Source organism: Leptonychotes weddellii, chromosome 8, assembly GCF_054177405.1.
Source record: "Leptonychotes weddellii isolate Sample4059 chromosome 8, ASM5417740v2, whole genome shotgun sequence".
Lineage (NCBI taxonomy): Eukaryota > Metazoa > Chordata > Mammalia > Carnivora > Phocidae > Leptonychotes > Leptonychotes weddellii.
In genome coordinates this window covers 254,351-272,525 of record NC_138376.1, presented here as the reverse complement: position 1 = coordinate 272,525, position 18,175 = coordinate 254,351, and the positions used below count along the sequence as shown (strand labels likewise).

General features: G+C 53.6%; 2 protein-coding genes across 3 annotated transcripts; one reads left to right on the top strand and one right to left on the bottom strand.

Annotated features, from left to right (window-relative positions):
* The first annotated feature begins 47 nt into the window (after nucleotides 1–47).
* On the top strand, nucleotides 48–5,464 carry GABBR1 (gamma-aminobutyric acid type B receptor subunit 1). 2 transcript variants are annotated; one of them, XM_081827588.1, is made up of 9 exons: nucleotides 48–231; nucleotides 653–785; nucleotides 1,829–1,945; nucleotides 2,033–2,140; nucleotides 2,490–2,583; nucleotides 3,082–3,209; nucleotides 3,692–3,820; nucleotides 3,956–4,150; nucleotides 4,417–5,464. In XM_081827588.1, exons 1-9 carry the CDS (start codon nucleotides 131–133, stop codon nucleotides 4,588–4,590), a joined length of 1,179 nt encoding a protein of 392 aa, XP_081683714.1. In that variant the 5' UTR covers nucleotides 48–130; the 3' UTR covers nucleotides 4,591–5,464. The 2 variants fall into 2 exon arrangements, with proteins under 2 accessions (XP_081683714.1, XP_081683715.1); XM_081827589.1 differs by having other exon boundaries at nucleotides 49–231; nucleotides 4,007–4,150.
* Nucleotides 5,465–13,424: 7,960 nt separating this feature from the next.
* LOC102743877 (olfactory receptor 2H1-like) lies at nucleotides 13,425–14,360 on the bottom strand. Its single transcript, XM_006748749.2, has one exon. It carries the CDS (start codon nucleotides 14,358–14,360, stop codon nucleotides 13,425–13,427), a length of 936 nt encoding a protein of 311 aa, XP_006748812.2.
* Between the last annotated feature and the right edge of the window lie 3,815 nt (nucleotides 14,361–18,175).

Genomic DNA, 18,175 nt, shown 5'->3' with positions numbered 1-18,175 from the left:
CAGCTGACCAGATCCCCCCAGTGCCCTGCAGGAGGGTCTTCCAGCTGACCAGAGCTCCCCTTACCCCTAATGCCATGCAGGAGGGGCCCCCCCGGCTGACCAGACCCTGGTCATCAAGACATTTCGCTTCATGTCCCAGAAACTCTTCATCTCGGTCTCTGTGCTCTCCAGCCTGGGCATTGTCCTGGCTGTGGTCTGTCTGTCGTTTAATATCTACAACTCTCATGTCCGGTAAGTTTCTTTTCTGTCACTGTCCTCCCCTGTCTGCCCCTCGAAGACAGTGAGCATGCCCCTGGCAGGGACTGAGATGAGACCTGTGCAACTGCTGAGGTCGTGGGGGGTCGAGGTGTCCACTCTGACCTATGCTTTCCCAGGGACCGTGACCACCAAAGGGGGAAACCAGACCCACGTCCTATTCCAGCTCCAGAGCAGCTAACCGAAAACTAAAAGTTCTTGGGGTAATAGTGAGGGCTGTACACCGTGTGTGTACCTCTGCACGCACCGCCCGCCCCTGGCCCAGGCTGCGCCAGGCACTCTGCCGTTGCCCAAGGCTGCAGGCTGGGCCAGGCCCTGGTGGCTCTGAAGAGCCAGGCTCCCTGAAGAAGAGGTTAATTCTCCTCCTCTCCCTCCTCCTCTCCCGCCTCTGCCCTAGTTATATCCAGAACTCCCAGCCCAACTTGAACAATCTGACGGCTGTGGGCTGCTCCCTGGCGCTGGCTGCCGTCTTCCCCCTTGGGCTGGATGGTTACCACATCGGGAGAAGCCAGTTCCCCTTCGTCTGCCAGGTGAGCAGGAGGTGGGCAGACTCCCCATGGGACGTGGCTCGCCCTGCCCTGGAGCCGCTCCTGGAGGCACAGTGCCTGGCCTTTCTTCCGCTGTCCCTGCTCCCCCTGGTCTCTGCCTGCCTGCGTCCCTTCTTCCTGACCTCCAGACCTTTTCACTGTGTGGCTCTAGCCAGTTCCAAGGTTGCCATGGCATGCCTCGCAGAGAAGGGGGAGGCTCTGAGAGTGCAGGAAGGGGTCTGCACAAAGAACCCTCCAACCCTGGCAGCTTGTCTGTGCTGTGGGGGCTGAGCCCAGGAACTGCGCTCCCAGGGGGAGGCGGGGAAAGACCGAGGTAGAGACCTGACCTGACAGCAGGGGGCTGGGGGCAGGAAGGAGGTGTGTGCTTGGTGTTTGGGGTGTGGGAGGTCTTGGGGCTGTGGGAAAGGCTGGCTTCAGTAGCCATATTTGTGCAGTTCTGTTCTGCTGGTAGGAAACAGGCCCCCGTCCCTGCCCGTCCGTACTCCTCCTTCCTGTGCCCTGTCCTGACCATGCAGCTTGCATATGGCCTTTGCACACACAAGCACACTTCCCCAGAGGCTGTAGGTCCCCTGTGAAACCAGAGGGCGGGTGGGGGGGGCGCTAAGCTGCGGGGCAGCATGAGAGGTCTCTGCACAAAGTGCTGTGGGAGCAAAGAGGGAGCTGCTCAGGAGGTAGCTGGACCGGCACTGGAATATCAAAAGATGCGTGGGCTTTCCTCAGCTGGAGGAATTAGGGTGGTCACTCATGTGGCCTGCAGGGACATAGATGGTTCGTGTGGCTGGAGCCTGGGGGAGAAAAGGGCCGAGGAGCCTGGGGGGATGGCAGGAGCTGTGTTGTGAAGGGTCTGGTGCTACATCACACACTGGGGGTCCGAAGGGATTCACCCCAGGAGATCGCAGCAAGGGGCCCTGCTGGCAGAGGAGAAGGTGGGTGGGAGGAAGCTTGCTGGCCCTCTGCACACCCCCTCCGCTCCTGGCTGCACCTCTGTTGCACACAGTTCTGCCCTGCTCCCTCTCCTGTCGTAGGCGCGTCTCTGGCTCCTGGGTCTGGGCTTTAGCCTGGGCTACGGCTCCATGTTCACTAAGATCTGGTGGGTCCACACGGTCTTCACAAAGAAGGAGGAGAAGAAGGAGTGGAGGAAGGTGAGCTGCTTCTTAACCTCAGCCTTAGGTCCTTGGCTCTCGGGGTTTAGAGGGTTCCTGACCTGCCTGTGCTCTGTGTCCATCCAGACCCTGGAGCCCTGGAAGCTGTACGCCACGGTGGGCTTGTTGGTGGGCATGGATGTCATCACTCTTGCCATCTGGCAGATCGTGGACCCTTTGCACCGGACCATTGAGGTAGCCGTTGAGGGGAGGCACTGGAGGTCAGGGTCTCTGCGCTGCCTGGGGTCTGAGGAGGAAAGCCACTCGTGGAGAGTGCTCTCCAGCCTTCCGCACAACAGCAGCTGTCAGGAGCCCCAGCGCAGGTGGGGATCCAGGTGGTGGGGATCCAGGAAGGATGTGTAGACGTCCCAGGCATCGTGGAAAGCTGGGGGACATGCACTTCCGAGGTGTTCGTGAAAGCACTCCTGAGCCCAGAGTGGGCCTGGCCTGGGAAAGAGGGGGTAGCGTTGGGGGTCAGGGACTGAGCAGAGGTGGGGCAGGGAGGGTGACCGCCGTCTTCCCTGGGGCCCTATTTCTCCCCTAGACTTTTGCCAAGGAGGAGCCAAAGGAAGATATTGATGTGTCCATCCTGCCCCAGCTGGAGCACTGCAGCTCCAAGAAGATGAATACGTGGCTTGGTGCGTGGGGTGTGGGGGAGGGGTGGGGCGAGGACAGCAGGCTGGGGGAGAGTTGGTCTTCTTCCCTGAGGAGCTGGGGGTCTAAAGCAGGGATGAGGCAGACCGGTGGCAGAGCGGCCCGTGGGGACAGCCTGACACCATCCGTCTGGTCAGCTCCCTAGGGTGAGACCAGGGCTGTGAGGGCCTGGCTTAGGCCCCTTTTGGCCCCCAAACATTGGTCTGTGACCAGAAGGGGCAAAGCCTCCCCTCAGCCTGGAGGCTAAGGAGGTGAAACATTGTGTGGCTGACACTGGCTCTCAGCAGTCTTCTTCCCGTGTCCCAGGAGGAAGTGGTGAGGTCTGGACATGTTGGGGGGATGGACAGAGATGGGTGTGCTAGGTCGGAGGGGCCGACTGGAGCTCTAAGCAGGAACAGCAGTAGGTGAAGGACGTGGAGGGCGTAGGGAGGGAGTGGACGCATGGGGTCGTGTTGCCCAGGTGACCGTTTGCTCCGTTCCAGGCATTTTCTATGGTTACAAGGGGTTGTTGCTGCTGCTGGGCATCTTTCTTGCTTACGAGACCAAGAGTGTGTCTACGGAGAAGATCAACGACCACCGGGCTGTGGGCATGGCCATCTACAATGTGGCGGTGAGCCCCGGACGGCTGGCGCTGACCCCAGGGCTGCCGGGGGAGATTCAGCGCTGGGTCAGTGGGTGGAAGTTAGCGCCTCTGGTTTGTAAAGCACTTTCCAGTGGGTAAAGCGGACTCTCTTCCCGTGACCACCCATGAAGCACACATTAGTGCCCCCCTACACAGGTGAGAAAGCAGAAGCAGGGAGGTTAGATGGCTTGTCTGTGGTTCCCTGGCTGGAATCCCAGTCAGCTTCCTGCCAAATCTCCCTGACCCTTGACGCTTGGGGACTCTGTGCGTGTGTGAGGATCCTAGGACCTCTCCCTTGAGGGAGGGGTTGACCTGGAGTGGGATGTGGTTTGGGCTTCTTCCCGATCTGGAGTTGAGGGTGGCCTGGAGTCTGGACCCTTTTCCGATGGGAAGTTCCCCCAGGACCTGTCCTCATGGGCTTTCTCCTGGGGGAGGAAAGCCTGGAGGTCCCAAACAGGGTCCACCCACAGGTCCTGTGCCTCATCACTGCCCCGGTCACCATGATCCTGTCCAGCCAGCAGGACGCAGCCTTCGCCTTCGCATCTCTTGCCATAGTGTTCTCCTCCTATATCACTCTGGTCGTGCTCTTCGTGCCGAAGGTGAGGCGCCCCCCACTCTTCTGTCCCCACAGTCCACCCCTACTTCCTGGGACCCTCTCCCAGTCCTGCCCTTGGTTGGGGCCCAGCTTGCCCCTCTATTTTCATTCTTTTCGACTCCAACCCACCACCTGCTAGTCGCTGACAGTCGGGGCTCCACCACCTCATGCCGCAAACCTTCGCCCCCAGATGCGCAGGCTGATCACCCGGGGAGAGTGGCAGTCGGAGGCGCAGGACACCATGAAGACGGGCTCATCCACCAACAACAACGAGGAAGAGAAGTCCCGGCTGTTGGAGAAGGAGAACCGGGAGCTGGAGAAGATCATTGCTGAGGTGTGGGGGCGGCGGGGGCGGTGGGGGGTGAGGGGCATTGGCACAAATCTGTGCGCAGGGACCTCTCTCCCCTCCCCGGCCCCCCACTCCTCATTTCCCTGGTCCCTCTTTTTCATCTGCTGCCCCCTCTGCTCTTTGGCTCTCCTCGATCTTTCCTGCTGCCCCGTTTTCACGTCTGCTGTCCACCCTGGCCTCCGTCCCCCTGTCTTACGCTCACCCCACCTTCCCCACATTCTTCCAACCTCTCCCAATCTCTCTTCCTGCAGAAAGAGGAGCGCGTCTCCGAGCTGCGCCATCAGCTTCGGTCTCGGCAGCAGCTCCGCCCCCGGCGCCACCCCCCTACGCCCCCAGACCCCTCGGGGGGCCTGCCCAGGGGCCCCCATGAGCCCCCTGACCGGCTCAGCTGTGACGGGAGCCGGGTTCATTTGCTGTACAAGTGAGGGCCCGAGGGGAGGAGGAGGGGCTGGGGGAAGGCCTCCTCTGTGACTCTGGGGTCGTCTGGGTCCCCAGGACTGTGGATCCGGCGTGTTTCCTCTCGTGTGCTCGCTGTTTTACAGCCACTGTGCCGTCTAGTGGGTGCCTGGCTGCAGCTTCCCCGGCCCCTCGCAGTGCGCCGCGCCCCTTCCCCTCCCGCTAGCGCCCTCTCTCCCTACCTGTCTCCTTCCGCTGGCCCACGCCTCACCCCTCCACCAGCTCCGTCCTTCTGGAGTTTCCGGCCTCCGCCCTGTGTGTGCTCATGCTTCCCAACACACGTGCTCGTGTGCATGCGTGCTCACATGTGCTCCTGTGTGCGGCTTGTCCTCGCCTCCCTCCGGCGCTCTCATGGCCACTGCGCCCTTTGTCTGCCGAGCGGAGGCCTTCCCCACCGGCGCACGTCCGTGTTTACCCGTGCGTCCTCCCTGTGTGTGCTCATGGCACCTGGGTACTCTCAGCTTTGCACCGTAAAATCGTTGTATTCTCCCAACAGAGCCAGAGGCACCCACCCTACACGTCATTGTGCACCTTCCCCAGTTCCCACCCTCACATGCTTTCTGCTTGAACCCCCTTTGTGCTCATGTACTGCACTAGGTCCACACTCCCAGTCCTCCTTCCCAGGACTGCTCCCTTTGGTTTTGTGTTTTCCTGGGGGGAGTTAAGGGAGAAGAAATGGGGGCAGGCTTGGGGAGCTGCTTCCAGTAGACAGTTGGTGAGAATCCCAACCACAAGAAGGCCCCGTGAACAACTGGCACAGACAGACGGAGGCATCCCCTTCACGCCGTGGTGTCTCTTGGGGAGGGATCTCCCCCAGTCTCAATAAACCAGTGAACAGTGTGACTCAGCGGCTCGTCCCTTCCTGTGAACAGACTGGGCTTCAGTCCAAGGAGGGAGACTCGGGTCTCCATGTTAGAGAAAAGGCACTGGGGTGGAGGGGTGGAAAGAGGGGCTGGGTTGGTCCACTGAGGGCCTAGCAGGGCAAATCAGGACAGGGTTAGGCTGAGACAAGTGACAGCATAGAGTGCCTGCAAGTGTGGAGGGGTCCGCTCTGGGTCCGCCGACCCGCGCGTCGGTCACCACCACGTGGAAACAGGTTCCTGATCTCTGTTCTCCGTGGCCTCATTTGTGAAGGTAAGAGCAGACATCCTGCTCATTGCCGTCACGCTGGGTGCAAGGACTGGTGCTCGGACTGTCCTTGGCCCATGGAGTATGCTCGTCCTTGCTAGCCACAGTCAGTCCTGCTGCATGAGCCCTCTGACAGTGGTGGGCACTTCCTGGGAGCCCAGAGGACGTGGCTGCTCAGATGTGAGCCCCCTCCCTCCCAAGAACCAAGAAGAATGGGTGAGACAGCCCATGAGACAGCCTGCGAGGGCTTCCAGCCTGCAAAGTCTGAGAGCTCTGAGCAGCTGGGAAGGAAATTACTATCCAAGAAAAGAAAGTATTGAGTGCTCAATGAGGGAAAGGAAACTTGCTGAGACTCTTACAAATCTTTGTGTCCTCTTAGAGAAGTGTTTCTTTGCAGCTGGACTTTTCTCTTTCCCTTTGGCACTGGTTTTTTTTTTCTTAAGCCATTCTCACATTTTTGCAAAAGAGCTGAAGGGTTGAGTGGGTCCATCATCCTGTTCAGGAGCCAGTTTCTGAAGTTCCATGAGAGCGCATGCAGGTTAACTGCCAGACCAGTGCTTGAGTCCACTGTGATTATTTGGCTCAGGCCAATTGGAAGAAATGAGTTCCCCTCTTCCCACAGTGGCACATTCCCAAGAAAGGGGGAGATGCCTGTGGATAAGCCTGCAGCATGGAAAATGAACGGTTGGCTTCAGAACCGCCCTGGGTAGAACCGAGAAGACCAGAATTACCGCCTCCAACTTTCTTCGCACTTAGGTGGGGTGTAAATTACAGACAAAGGATCAGAAGTCCTGCTGGGACCCAGGGTGAGCCAGATTTTCTCTGCAAGCAGGACTCAGGAGACAGCTGAAGGAGGGCTGGCAGAGGCCCCCGGGGGGAGGGAGGTGGTGAGAGCAGCACCCAGCCGTCCTCCAGCCCTGCCTCTGTCCAGACAGGACTCACCCACAGGCGTGCGTCAGCGTCGTCCCCTGACTCTGGAGCACGCCCGGGTCTGGGCTGCGTGTGGGGTTGGCCTCTCTGCCCACTCGGTCACTAGCAGCGCATTTCGGAGCGCGCTGTGCTGTGTTGGTTTTGTGAGAGAGTTCTGAGTGGGAGCGCTGCTGGGGCAGGCGTCCCTCTGGGCCCTGGGCTTCACGTCGCGGGAAGGCAGAGTAACTACGGAAGCAGCTCAAGGACAGAAACAAGGTAGGTGGGAGAGCGACCTGGGGTGCTGGTGTGGTCCTCAGCTCCGCGGCTCAGGGCAGCCCTGTAAGGAAGGTGCTGTGTGCTCTGGCATGGAGACTGCAGCTCAGGGACAGGGAGCCCCTTGCCCAGGGTGGCACCACTAACGAGGAGTGGAGCCCGCCGGCAAGCCGCACCTGTTGGGATTTATTGCTGCAGAACCTGTCACCCTAAATGGTAGCCTAAGACACTAACGATTTTTTTCTCCTGGTTTCTGTGGGTCAGGAACTCACACGGGATGGTGGGGAGATGCCCGGAGGCTTGAGGGCTGGGGGTCGGAGTCATGGGGAAGGTCTGAAGATGGGTGGTGGCTGTCAGCTGAGACTTCAGTGGCTGTCGGTGGAGCCCTATGCGTGGCCTTGCTGTGTGGCCTGGGATCCAACGGGGTGTGTCCTGGGAGAGACGGGAGGGGAGCCAGCTAGGCTGATGGGTGTCCTTTTTCCGGCATAGCCTTGGAAGTCCCGTGGCATCACTTCTGCCGAATCCCATTGGTCCAGGCCGTCCCTGGTTCAAGGGGAAGAAACACGGACCCCACCTCTTGGGACGAGCATCATACTGTAAGAAACCATGTGGGATGGGATAAGTACGCTGTTGCAGCTACCTTTGGAAAGAATGATCCATCCCCTGCTGTGCTGGTCTGCCTAGTCAGAAGCCGGGTCACCCACCTCCTCACACTGCGCGTCTGCACCCCACCCTGATCACCCAGTCTTGCCTGCTGGCGGTCAGACTTTTAGTAGGGGCCTTTACTTCTGGGCGATTCAGGGCTAGCAGCCATCCTACACTAGCTTTTTCTGCCAATGGTGGACCCTCCCACCATCCTTTGTAATTTCAGGCCACTGGGGACTCAGGCTATTGGAGCAAGGAGTTTTGTTCCTTTGCACTTCATGGTCCGTTAACAAGGGAAATCAGAGGACAGGCTCCCCACTCCTCCAAACAGCAGTGATTTTCAAAAATACTTCTCCAATATGGTGTCCCCTTATATGGCCCCCTGGAGCAGGGAAGGAAAGGCTAGAGGTGTTCACAACAGAAAGACAAACACATTTTTTTGTTTTGCTTTTTAAGATTTTATTTATTTGTCAGAGTGACAGAGAGCACAAACATCAGAGCATCAGGCAGAGGGAGAAGCCGACTCCCCGCAGAGCGGGGAGCCCGACATGGGGCTCGACCCCAGGACCCTGGGACCATGCCCCGAGCCGAAGGCAGACGCTCCATGACTGAGCCTCCCAGGCGCCCCGACAAACACGTTTTTGGACACTGCATCGCACATACACGTGGGACACCCAGTGATGAGTGACCCAAGGGGCCGGTTACAGGTGGGGCTTAACCACTTTAGGCCAAACAGGGAAAGGGTGGTTGAGTGGAGTTAAGGGAGGAAGTCAGGGAAGGCGTGGTAAAGGAGGGTTGCATAGTTCAGTTAGGCAGATTTAAGTCAATGACTTCACCATTGAGAGAAGGTGTGAAGATCCCTGTCTCAGGGAGGAAGGCACCTTCACAAATGGGAATTACTTTGCCCTGCTTTTAGAGCTTTTCCTGCCTGGCTGGTCCTCAGCAGCCTTAGCTCAAAATAATCCATATGCCAAAGAGGCCTATTTTGGAGGCCTCCGCTGGTACCCTCCCAGGGTGCGTGATTAATTCTGCCTAGGAGAAACAGGAGCCTGGCTCCACCAGGGGCTAGAGGAAAGCAGCGGGAGCTGGGCCATGTGCATTTGCGTCTGCTCAGGATTCAGGGAGCCTGTCAGAAGGGAGCCGGTGTCCACATTGAGTGGGCAGCTAAAACCCTGAGTCCTTGAATGCTGGCCTTTAAATATTTTCAACGCAAGTGCCTATCCTCGTGGGACCTAATTCTTACAGGCTTCAAGCATTTGTGAGGGATCCCTTCTCCAGTTCCGTCCAGTTAAGTAGTCTGCATGCACTCCTAAAATAATCCCTACCTTCCTCCTTAATCACTCCGCTCCCTGCTGTAACTCCTTCTCCCACAGCATCCCATCCTCCTGATGTGGTTTGGAATATAGGTGAGGTTCAGTGGGGTGAGGTTCGGGGCCGACGACCAAGAAGGAATTCTTGAGAGGTCTCTGGTGCAAAATTGTGGTTTGGTAAGGCCCGGGGACAGGACCTGAGGGCAGAAAGAGCTGCTGCCCCAGGGTTGGGAGGGGAGGCTGATTATATACTGTGAGGCTGGGGGAGGTAAGAAAAAGGGAGGTTTCGAGAAAGCTTTCGTATGTTAAAGAAGATTCACAGGAAACCGGAGGCCTTGCCTTTGTCAAGTTAAAGTTGTTTTTCCCTCTAGCAAGGTATTAACCTGAAGATAGTTGAGAGATTCCTGGAGGAACATTACACTCTGCCCGCTTAAAGTCTCTGTCCATGGGCTGCAGGTTATGAGGACATTTAATTCTATCTACATTCTCTTCTGGAAGCTAGGCCGTTGATAGAAATGCTTTGTTCCTGTAGATTGCTGAGACATTTGTAAACTGAGGGACACTCAGGTCTTGCAGGATTGTGATCTTCATTAGTTAGCTATTTGTTTTTCCTTGAGGTCAGCCAGGAGTGCCTGAGGAATGTCACATACATCCCATGGTGGGGGGGATTGTGGGATGTCAGCTTCCGCTTTGTCCTCAGGTAGCTTTCTGTTCCCTCATCACTCAAGACCGTTTAGCTCTTTACACGCGGTACATCGGCAAATATTCCATATTAATTTTGCTCCCTCTGCGGTGGTTCAAACCTCTAGGAAGAACCCTCTGTTTCCCACACACCCACGCACTCACGTATTTTGTTCCTTTGGGTTCCTTGTGAGGAGTGATGGGAGATCTCACACAAACGGTGCTGGGAGGCCAGCAGAGGGAGCTGTCGGCCCTACCGCTCCTGGTGACCAGCAGGCCCGACAGGAAGACATGGAGGGGACCTCGCAGGTGGATACCACTCTACTATTCCAGCAAGATGGAGGGAGCTTTCTCATCCCCCTCCCCTCCAGCCGCTCAGGCAGTGAGGAGCCACCACACTTTGAACCCACATCCCCGGCTTACTGCAGTGGACTGCTAGTTCCTAACAGCCTTCTCCACTCACCCCTTTATCCTTAAAAAAAAAAGTGTGCCTCTCCTGTGTTTCCTGGACTTGTCTACTGTTTTGCTGCACTTTGTTTGTCCCAGATTACAATTCTTTTTTTTTTTAATTCCTGAGTAAACCCATCTTGTGTTGGTGTGATAACTGGCAGTTTTTACTCGTAAGGCTAATAGCCTCAAACTCAGTTATTTAAGCTGGAAATGTGTCTCTGACCATCTCTATCTTCCCTGCACACTTTGAGGATTATGACTGAGTTAGCATAGATTTTCCCCTGAAGTTTTGAGTAGATAACTTCAGAGGTAGAATTAATTCAGAATGAGATGCGAGTGTTAAACCATTTATTCAACAGGTCAGGTTTCATTAAAACAGTTTCTTTTAGACTGCTTCATATAATTCTCTGTGTACAGAGCTGAAGAACAGGTGCAGGTGAGAGAAAAGGTGGAAGAGGTCATGAGAAAAAGAAATTACATAAGTGATTTGAAAAGTGGGATTAGGGTTAGCAATACTTGTAGGAATGAGATTAGCATATTAATATCAGATGGGGGATCTACATTAAGGTCAGGATATAGTCTAATAGGAGGCTGAGGAGACAATAAGATTACCACACCTGGATGGCTGGGAAGAGTAGGATGAACACAGAGTTAAGGATGATGGCTGGGAAGAGTAGGATGAACACAGGGTTAAGGATGCTGTTGTGTGCTGGTGCAGGGAGAAAGTTCCGCCAAAGCCATTTTGTGTTGGGATTAGAATAAAAGTAGGATTTTTCCATTTTCTTATTTCATCAGCATGCACCAAAGAGAATTTGGTGTTGTCATTGCCATGAAAAAGCTGAGACAGCATGTGTGCAATTAGGACTCCCAGAAAGCTCTACGCATTCTTTGGAGAGATTCATTCATTCATTCACAGAATTAATTGGGTGCCAATTTTCTGCAACATTTTGGCCCTTGCCTTCCAGGAGTCTGAAATCTAGTGGGGGATCTAAGCCAGGAACACACACCATGAGCCGTAACAAAATTTCTTCCAAGCAGATACTGTTTCTTGATCACGTGGGATGCTTTGAGGCATTCAATAAACTCTTATTCCCCAGAAGGAAACCTCCTTCAGATGCAAAATCGGATTAGATATATTTCTAGATGGGGATGATTTCCTCAAAGTTTACTGAGAAGCTGAGACTTCTTACCTGGGTGGTGGAAACACAGAGACTTGAGTCGGCCTCCTGGGGACAAATCACTGACCTTAAGCTGCTGCTTAAATCTGTGTCTTATTTGTGCATCTGAAAAAGCTAGGATCTGCTTCATGGTGTTGTGACAGGGATTAAATGAGTCAATATGCGTAAATCACTTTAAATGGTACCTGGAGTGCCCTAATCAATACATAAATACTCGATGATGACAATGTCACCATTTCCATCTGTCTGAGCAGAGTGTGGGACTGATGATGACCTCCAAGAGAAGCCAGGTGCTGTGCCACACTCCACCGGTAGAAGCTGCCAGAGCCCACCTGGTGGACATGTTCCTGCCCAGTCCCCAAGGTGGGGGTGCTCCTGGCTCCGAGATGGGTGTGGAGAGGAAGACGCCCGCACCTAGGTGACACGTGGGCGCGGGGGGAAGGAACAGATGGACTGAGGTGACTCGTGGACTCTGGGGAAGGAACGGAGGGACCAATGTGACCTGTGGATGCTGGGGGAAGGAACGGAGGGACCAAGGTGACCTGTGGATGCTGGGGGAAGGAACGGAGGGACCAAGGTGACCCGTGGACGCTGGGGGAAGGAACGGAGGGACCAAGGTGAGCCGTGGACGCTGGGGGAAGGAATGGAGGGACCAAGGTGACCCGTGGACGCTGGGGGAAGGAATGGAGGGACCAATGTGACCTGTGGATGCTGGGGGAAGGAACAGAGGGAACAAGGTGACCCGTGGATGCTGGGGGAAGGAACGGAGGGACCAAGGTGACCCGTGGACACCGGGGGAAGGAATGGAGAAGCCGAGGTGACCTGTAGACGCTGGGGGAAGGAACAGTGGAGCCAAGGTGACCCGTGGACGCTGGGAGAAGGAATGGAGGGACTGAGGTGACCCATGGGTGCTGGGGGAAGGAACAGAGGAGCCGAGGTGATCCATGGACGCCGGGAGAAGGAATGGAGGGACTAGGTGACCCTTGGATGCTGGGTGAAGGAATGGAGAAGCTGCGGTGACCTGTGGATACCAGGGGAAGGAATGGAGGGACCAAGATGACCCATGGATGCCGGGGGAAGGAATGGAGGGACCAAGACGACCCATGGATGCCGGGGGAAGGAATGGAGGAGGCAAGGTGACCCGTGGACGCTGGGGGAAGGAATGGAGGGACCAAGTGACCCGTGGACACCGGGGGAAGGAATGGAGAAGCCGAGGTGACCCGTAGACGCTGGGGGAAGGAACAGTGGAGCCAAGGTGACCTGTGGACACTGGGAGAAGGAATGGAGGGACTGAGGTGACCCGTGGGTGCTGGGGGAAGGAATAGAGGAGCCAAGGTGACCCGTGGATGCCAGGGGAAGGAATGGAGGAGCCAAGGTGACCTGTGAACGCTGGGGGAAGGAATGGAGGAGCCAAGGTGACCCGTGGATGCCAGGGGAAGGAATGGAGGGACCAAGATGACCCATGGATGCCGGGGGAAGGAATGGAGGAGCCAAGGTGACCCATGGATGCTGGGGGAAGGAATGGAGGGACCAAGTGACCCGTGGACACCGGGGGAAGGAATGGAGGAGCCAAGGTGACCCATGGACACACTTGGGAAGCAATGCCGGTGCTGAGGTGACCTGTGGTGTGTGCGTGTGTGAGAAATGCAGACACTCAAGTGACTCTCCCCTCTCTCTCCCGAGGTTCCTCTGTTCCTAAGCCTAAGGTGCGGGGACACTTGAGTACCATAAGAGAGGTTGCATGGCTTGGATCTTAGGTCTAAAGTGTGTGTTCTTGGTCTGGTTTCAGAGCTTGTCTGGCCTCAGCTCCCCTCTCCTGCTGTCATTTGGGAGGATGAAATGGATGGACAATGCAAAACACACAGACGGAAGTGGGAAAAACTGGAGGGAGAAGCAAAATGATGTGGCAGGGATCAGAACTGGGGGTGAAACTGTTATGACACATAGTTCAGGCACATCATGGTGGAGGCAAAGACCATTAAAGACAAAATAGAGCAAAGAAGAAATACTCAATCTGAAATCTATCCTGTTTCACATATTGGTACGCTCCCCTCCTCAGCCCACCTCCAGTCTCTGCCTTACAGGCACACACAAACACCACATGCACGCACACACATGGCTATCATCCACCAGCATGGCACAGTGGGGGAGGGCACAGGCATGGGGAACACAGGCTTCCCGCCAAAAGCACGAGGACCTCCTCTGGACTGGAAAGCACAGGAGCAGTTCTCAGCTCCCCCTTGTGTCCCTGTCCTTCCCCAGCAACCTCATGAAGGCCCTCTTTACCTCCTTGTTCCTCAGGGTGTAAATGAGAGAGTTAAGTGCTGGAGTGCCCACAACATATAATAGACCAAAGAACTTGCCCCTTTTGCGAGCATAGGAATTTTGGGACTGGAGGTAGACAGCAATGACTGAGCTGTACAAGAGGATGACCATGGCAAGATGGGAGGAGCAGGTCCCAAATGTCTTTCTCCACCCTTTTGTAGAGTTAATCCTCAGCACTACCCGGGCAATGGCACAGTAAGAGACAAGGATGAGGCTGAGGGGCAAAACCAAGATGAGGATGCTGGCAACAGCCATCTGGATCTCATCGTAGGTGGTGTTCCCACAGGACAGTCTGATTAGAGCTAGGACTTCACACACAAAATCATCCACCTGCCGGTGGGGACAGAAGGGCAGTTGGAGAGTTGGTGGTATCCCGACTACTGACTCCAGCAGACTGATGACCCAGGCCCTGGATGCCAGCTGCCAGCACAGGCGGGGGTGGATGATGGTGGTATAGTGGAGAGACTGGCAGATGGCCACATAGTGGTTGAAGGCCATCACTGTCAGGAGGATGCACTCAGTGGTCCCCAGGAACAGAAAGATGAAGAGCTGAACAGAGCAGCCAAGGAAGCTGATGGTCTTTGGGCCCCAGAGGTTGACCAGCATCTGGGGGATGGAACTTGTGGTGAAGCAGAGGTCCAAGAAGAACAGGTTAGAGGGGAAAAAGTACATCGGGGACTGGAGCCTGGGGTCCTGCACGGACAGCAGAATGATGAGGGTGTTGCCCACCTGAGTCAGAAGGTAGGAAGTGAGGACAACCACAAAGAGGATTCTTTCTAGTCCTGGGTGTTCACAGAAGCCCAGAAGGAGGAAGCCCCCAGGGGAGCTCTGGTTGGCCATAGCTTGTTCCTTCCCTGGTCTGGAGGGATGAGGGCAGTGTGTTCCAAGCTGTCATCCGAAACCTCACCTGGTACTGGTCAGGTCACAGCAGGCACACCTTTTTCTTCCCCTCTTCCTGCCAGTGTCCTTTCCCAGGCACACCTCCCTCAGCAGCTCCTTCCCTTCCTGTCCCTCCCAGTCAGTGTGGCCTAGAAGGCATGGGGGCAGCAGGACGTGCTGGCAGATGGACGGAGCTGTATGCTGGGGCCTTGGGCTGATGGCTGAGCATAAAGGAAGCTGGTGGAAAGCATGCAGGCGTGAGGTGATTAAATACTTCAGCACCATGTGTATGGAATGCCTCTGTGTCCTGAGTGCTGTTCTAAGTGTTGCATTGTCCCTATGCATTTGTTGGAAGAACCAGCAAAGTCATGAATTTTTCAAATGGATTTTCAGATTAATAGCTATCTACTTAGAGTTGATCATTTATCTATTTGTCAGACGAATGTTGTAGAGCTATTTATACTACATATATTCTGTGCATCTTTTTTTTTGCAAGGGAGCTTGTTAGAGACAGAATGTTGTATCTATGAGAGAGGTTTTCCCTTTGCGTCTAACAACCCCATTCACAGAGCAGTTTGGTTGCCCAAGTTGCTGAGCCAACTGTCTGGCTGGGGGGATTGGTCCACATGCCCAGTCACTGCCTTGACAAGCTTACAGGTAGGAGGCAAGCATGGCCCCAAGCACATTAAAATCATTGAGTTCACAGAAACATTATCAAAGACCCTGAGCTTTCAAGGTCAGGAATACCAGCATACTGAGTGAGGGAATAGGGTCTATAATAAGGTGAAGGACGAATTTGGGTGGATATATCAGGGAAAGCATCCTAGAGGAGGTGACTATATGTTTTCTATAAAAAAGAGGAGCATTGGGCATAGAAGGCCAAGTCAGAGATAGGGCAGCTCCCTGGTCTTAGCCGACCGCCAGCATCAGGGAGGGCTTGGGGTGGGGCCGGCTGGCCAAAGTGCCTGGGTAGCCTGCAGGGTAGCCTGAGCATCTCCTAATACAGGTTCCCATCCTGTTGCATCTCTTTTTCCTAGAGATTTCTGCTTCTCTATCTGCCCTGGTTTGTTCTTTTTCCCCAATGCTTCTCTCCCTTATAGGACATATTTTAAATTTTTGTCATGTTTTTATACATTTAAGAAAGTGTGAGTAAAGCACATCTCTACAGTTTAATGAGTAAGAAAGTCAACCCGTGGCATGACCACGAAGAACTGAGCACATGTTTCAAGTATCTTAGATGCTCCCTCGTGCCCACATTCCAGATGGAACCACCATGCTGCATTTCTAATTATTCCTTTGTTTTCTTTCTGGAGATAGAGTTTACATAGACCCTTCTTAAAGTGTATAATTTAGTGGTTTTTAGTATATTCACTATTGTGCAACCAGTACTATCAGCCTCCAGAACATCTCATCAGCCCCAAACAAAACCTCATGCCAAGGAGCAGTCTCCCCTCCTTTGCTTCCTTTGTGATAGTCAACTACTGTAACCTAAACAGTAGCCAGCTGTTTTTGTTATTCCTCAAATCTCTTCCTAATCACTTTGTTTGCATTTCTGAATTTCTCATTCTCCTGGTGCTCCCCTCCCTCCTTCCTGTAGATGGCCTCTCCTTAGTGACACCTCGCCTTTTCTCCCTTGTTTCTGTCTTTTCCACACTCTCTCATTTACCATTTTGTTCCTGGCTCTTCCCCCCGACACAGTCATTCAGTGGTTTCTGCATTTATTCGTTTCTTGGGCTCCAGGAGTGCCAGCCAGCAGTGTGATGGGAGCCAGGACATGGGTGGGGGGCCCACTCAAAGGAGTTTGTGATGATCCAGAGCTACTTGCTACGGCTGTTAGTAGCTAGCATGTGTGGAGTGCTTCCTACATGCCTCACAGCTACCCAATCACCTGGATCTCACAGCAACCTTGCAAACAAGATGCTCTTATTCCAACTGTATCAAGAAGTAAACAGATTCGGAGGTTAAGAAACATGGCTAAGGTCACCCAGCCAGTAGGTGCCAGGGCCAGGAGTGTAGACCCTGGTTAACTTCCACCCTGGAGGTCCACTGTTGGGGGCCAGGTAGGAGCTGACATCTTGGAGAAGAACAAACTTTCTACTTACCCTCAGTCAGATTAAAATCCCCTCTGTCAACATGATAGATCACATTAACAAAAGAAGAGACAAGAACCATATGATCCTCTCAATTGATGCAGAAAAAGCATTTGATAAAAATACAGCATCCTTTCCTAATTAAAACTCTTCAAAATATTGGGATAGAGGGAACATACCTCAGTATCATAAAAGCTATCTGTGAAAAGCCCACAGCAAATGTCATTCTCAACGTGTAAAAACTGAGAGCTTTTCTCCTAAGGTCAGGAACACAGCAGGGATGTCCACTATCACCACTGTTGTTCAACATAGTACTAGAAGTCCTAGCCTCAGAAATCAGACAACAAAAAGAAATAAAAGGCATCCAAATAGGCAAAGAAGAAGTCAAACTCTCTCTGCACAGATGACACAATCCTTTATGTGGAAAACCCCAAAGACGCCACCCCCAAATTACTAGAACTCATACTGCAATTCAGCAACATGGCAGGATACAAAATCAATGCCCAGAAATCAGTTGCATTTCTATACACTAACAATGTAACTGAAGAAATAGAAATTAAGGAATCGATTCCCGATTTACAATAGCTCCAAACCCCATAGGATACTTAGGAATAAACCTACCAAAGAGGCAAAGGATCTATACTCTAGAAACTTCAGAACACTTATGAAATAAATTGAGGAAGACACAAGGAAATGGAAAAATGTTCCATGCTCATCGACTGGAAGAAAAAATATTGTGAAAATGTCTATGCTTTCCAGAGCAATCTACACTTTCAATGCAGTCCATATCAAAATACCATCAACATGTTTCACAGAGCTGGAACAAACAATCCTAAAACTTGTATGGAACTAGAAAATACCCCAAATAGCCAAAGGAAGGTTGAAAAAGAAAACCAAAACTGGGGCATCACAATGCCTGACTTCAAGCTCTGTTACAAAGCTGTCATCATCAAGACAGTATGGTACTGGCACAAAAACAGACACATAGATCAATGGAACAGAATAGAAACCCCAGAAATGACGCTCAACTCTATGGTCAACTAATCTTCAACAAAGCAGGAAAGAATATCCAATGGAAAAAAGACAGTCTCTTTATTTTTTTTTTAAAGATTTTACTTATTTATTTGACAGAGAGAGACACACAGAGAGAGAGGTAACACAAGCAGGGGGAGTGGGAGAGGGAGAAGCAGGCTTCTCACTGAACAGGGAGCCTGATGTGGGGCTCGATCCCAGGACCCTGGGACCATGACCTGAGCCGAAGGCAGACACTTAATGACTGAGCCACCCAGGGGCCCCAAGACAGTCTCTTTAATAAATGGTGCTGGGAAAATGGGACAGCCACCTGCAGAAGAATGAAGCCAGACCATTTACTTACACCATACACAAAGATAGACTCAAATGGATGAAAGACCTAAATGTGAGGCAGGAATCCATCAAAATCCAAGAGGAGGGGGGCGGAGCAAGATGGCGGAGGAGTAGGAGACCTGGATTTCGTCTCCTCTCAGGAATTCAGCTGGATAGGGATCAAACCATTCTGAACACCTACAAACTGAACAGGAGATCGAAGAAAGGAATAGCAACAACTCTCTGAACAGAAAAGCGACCACTTTCTGGAAGGTAGGACGTGTGGAGAAGTGAATCTGAGGCGATATTCGGGAGGATAGACGGCGGGGGAGGGGCCTCCGT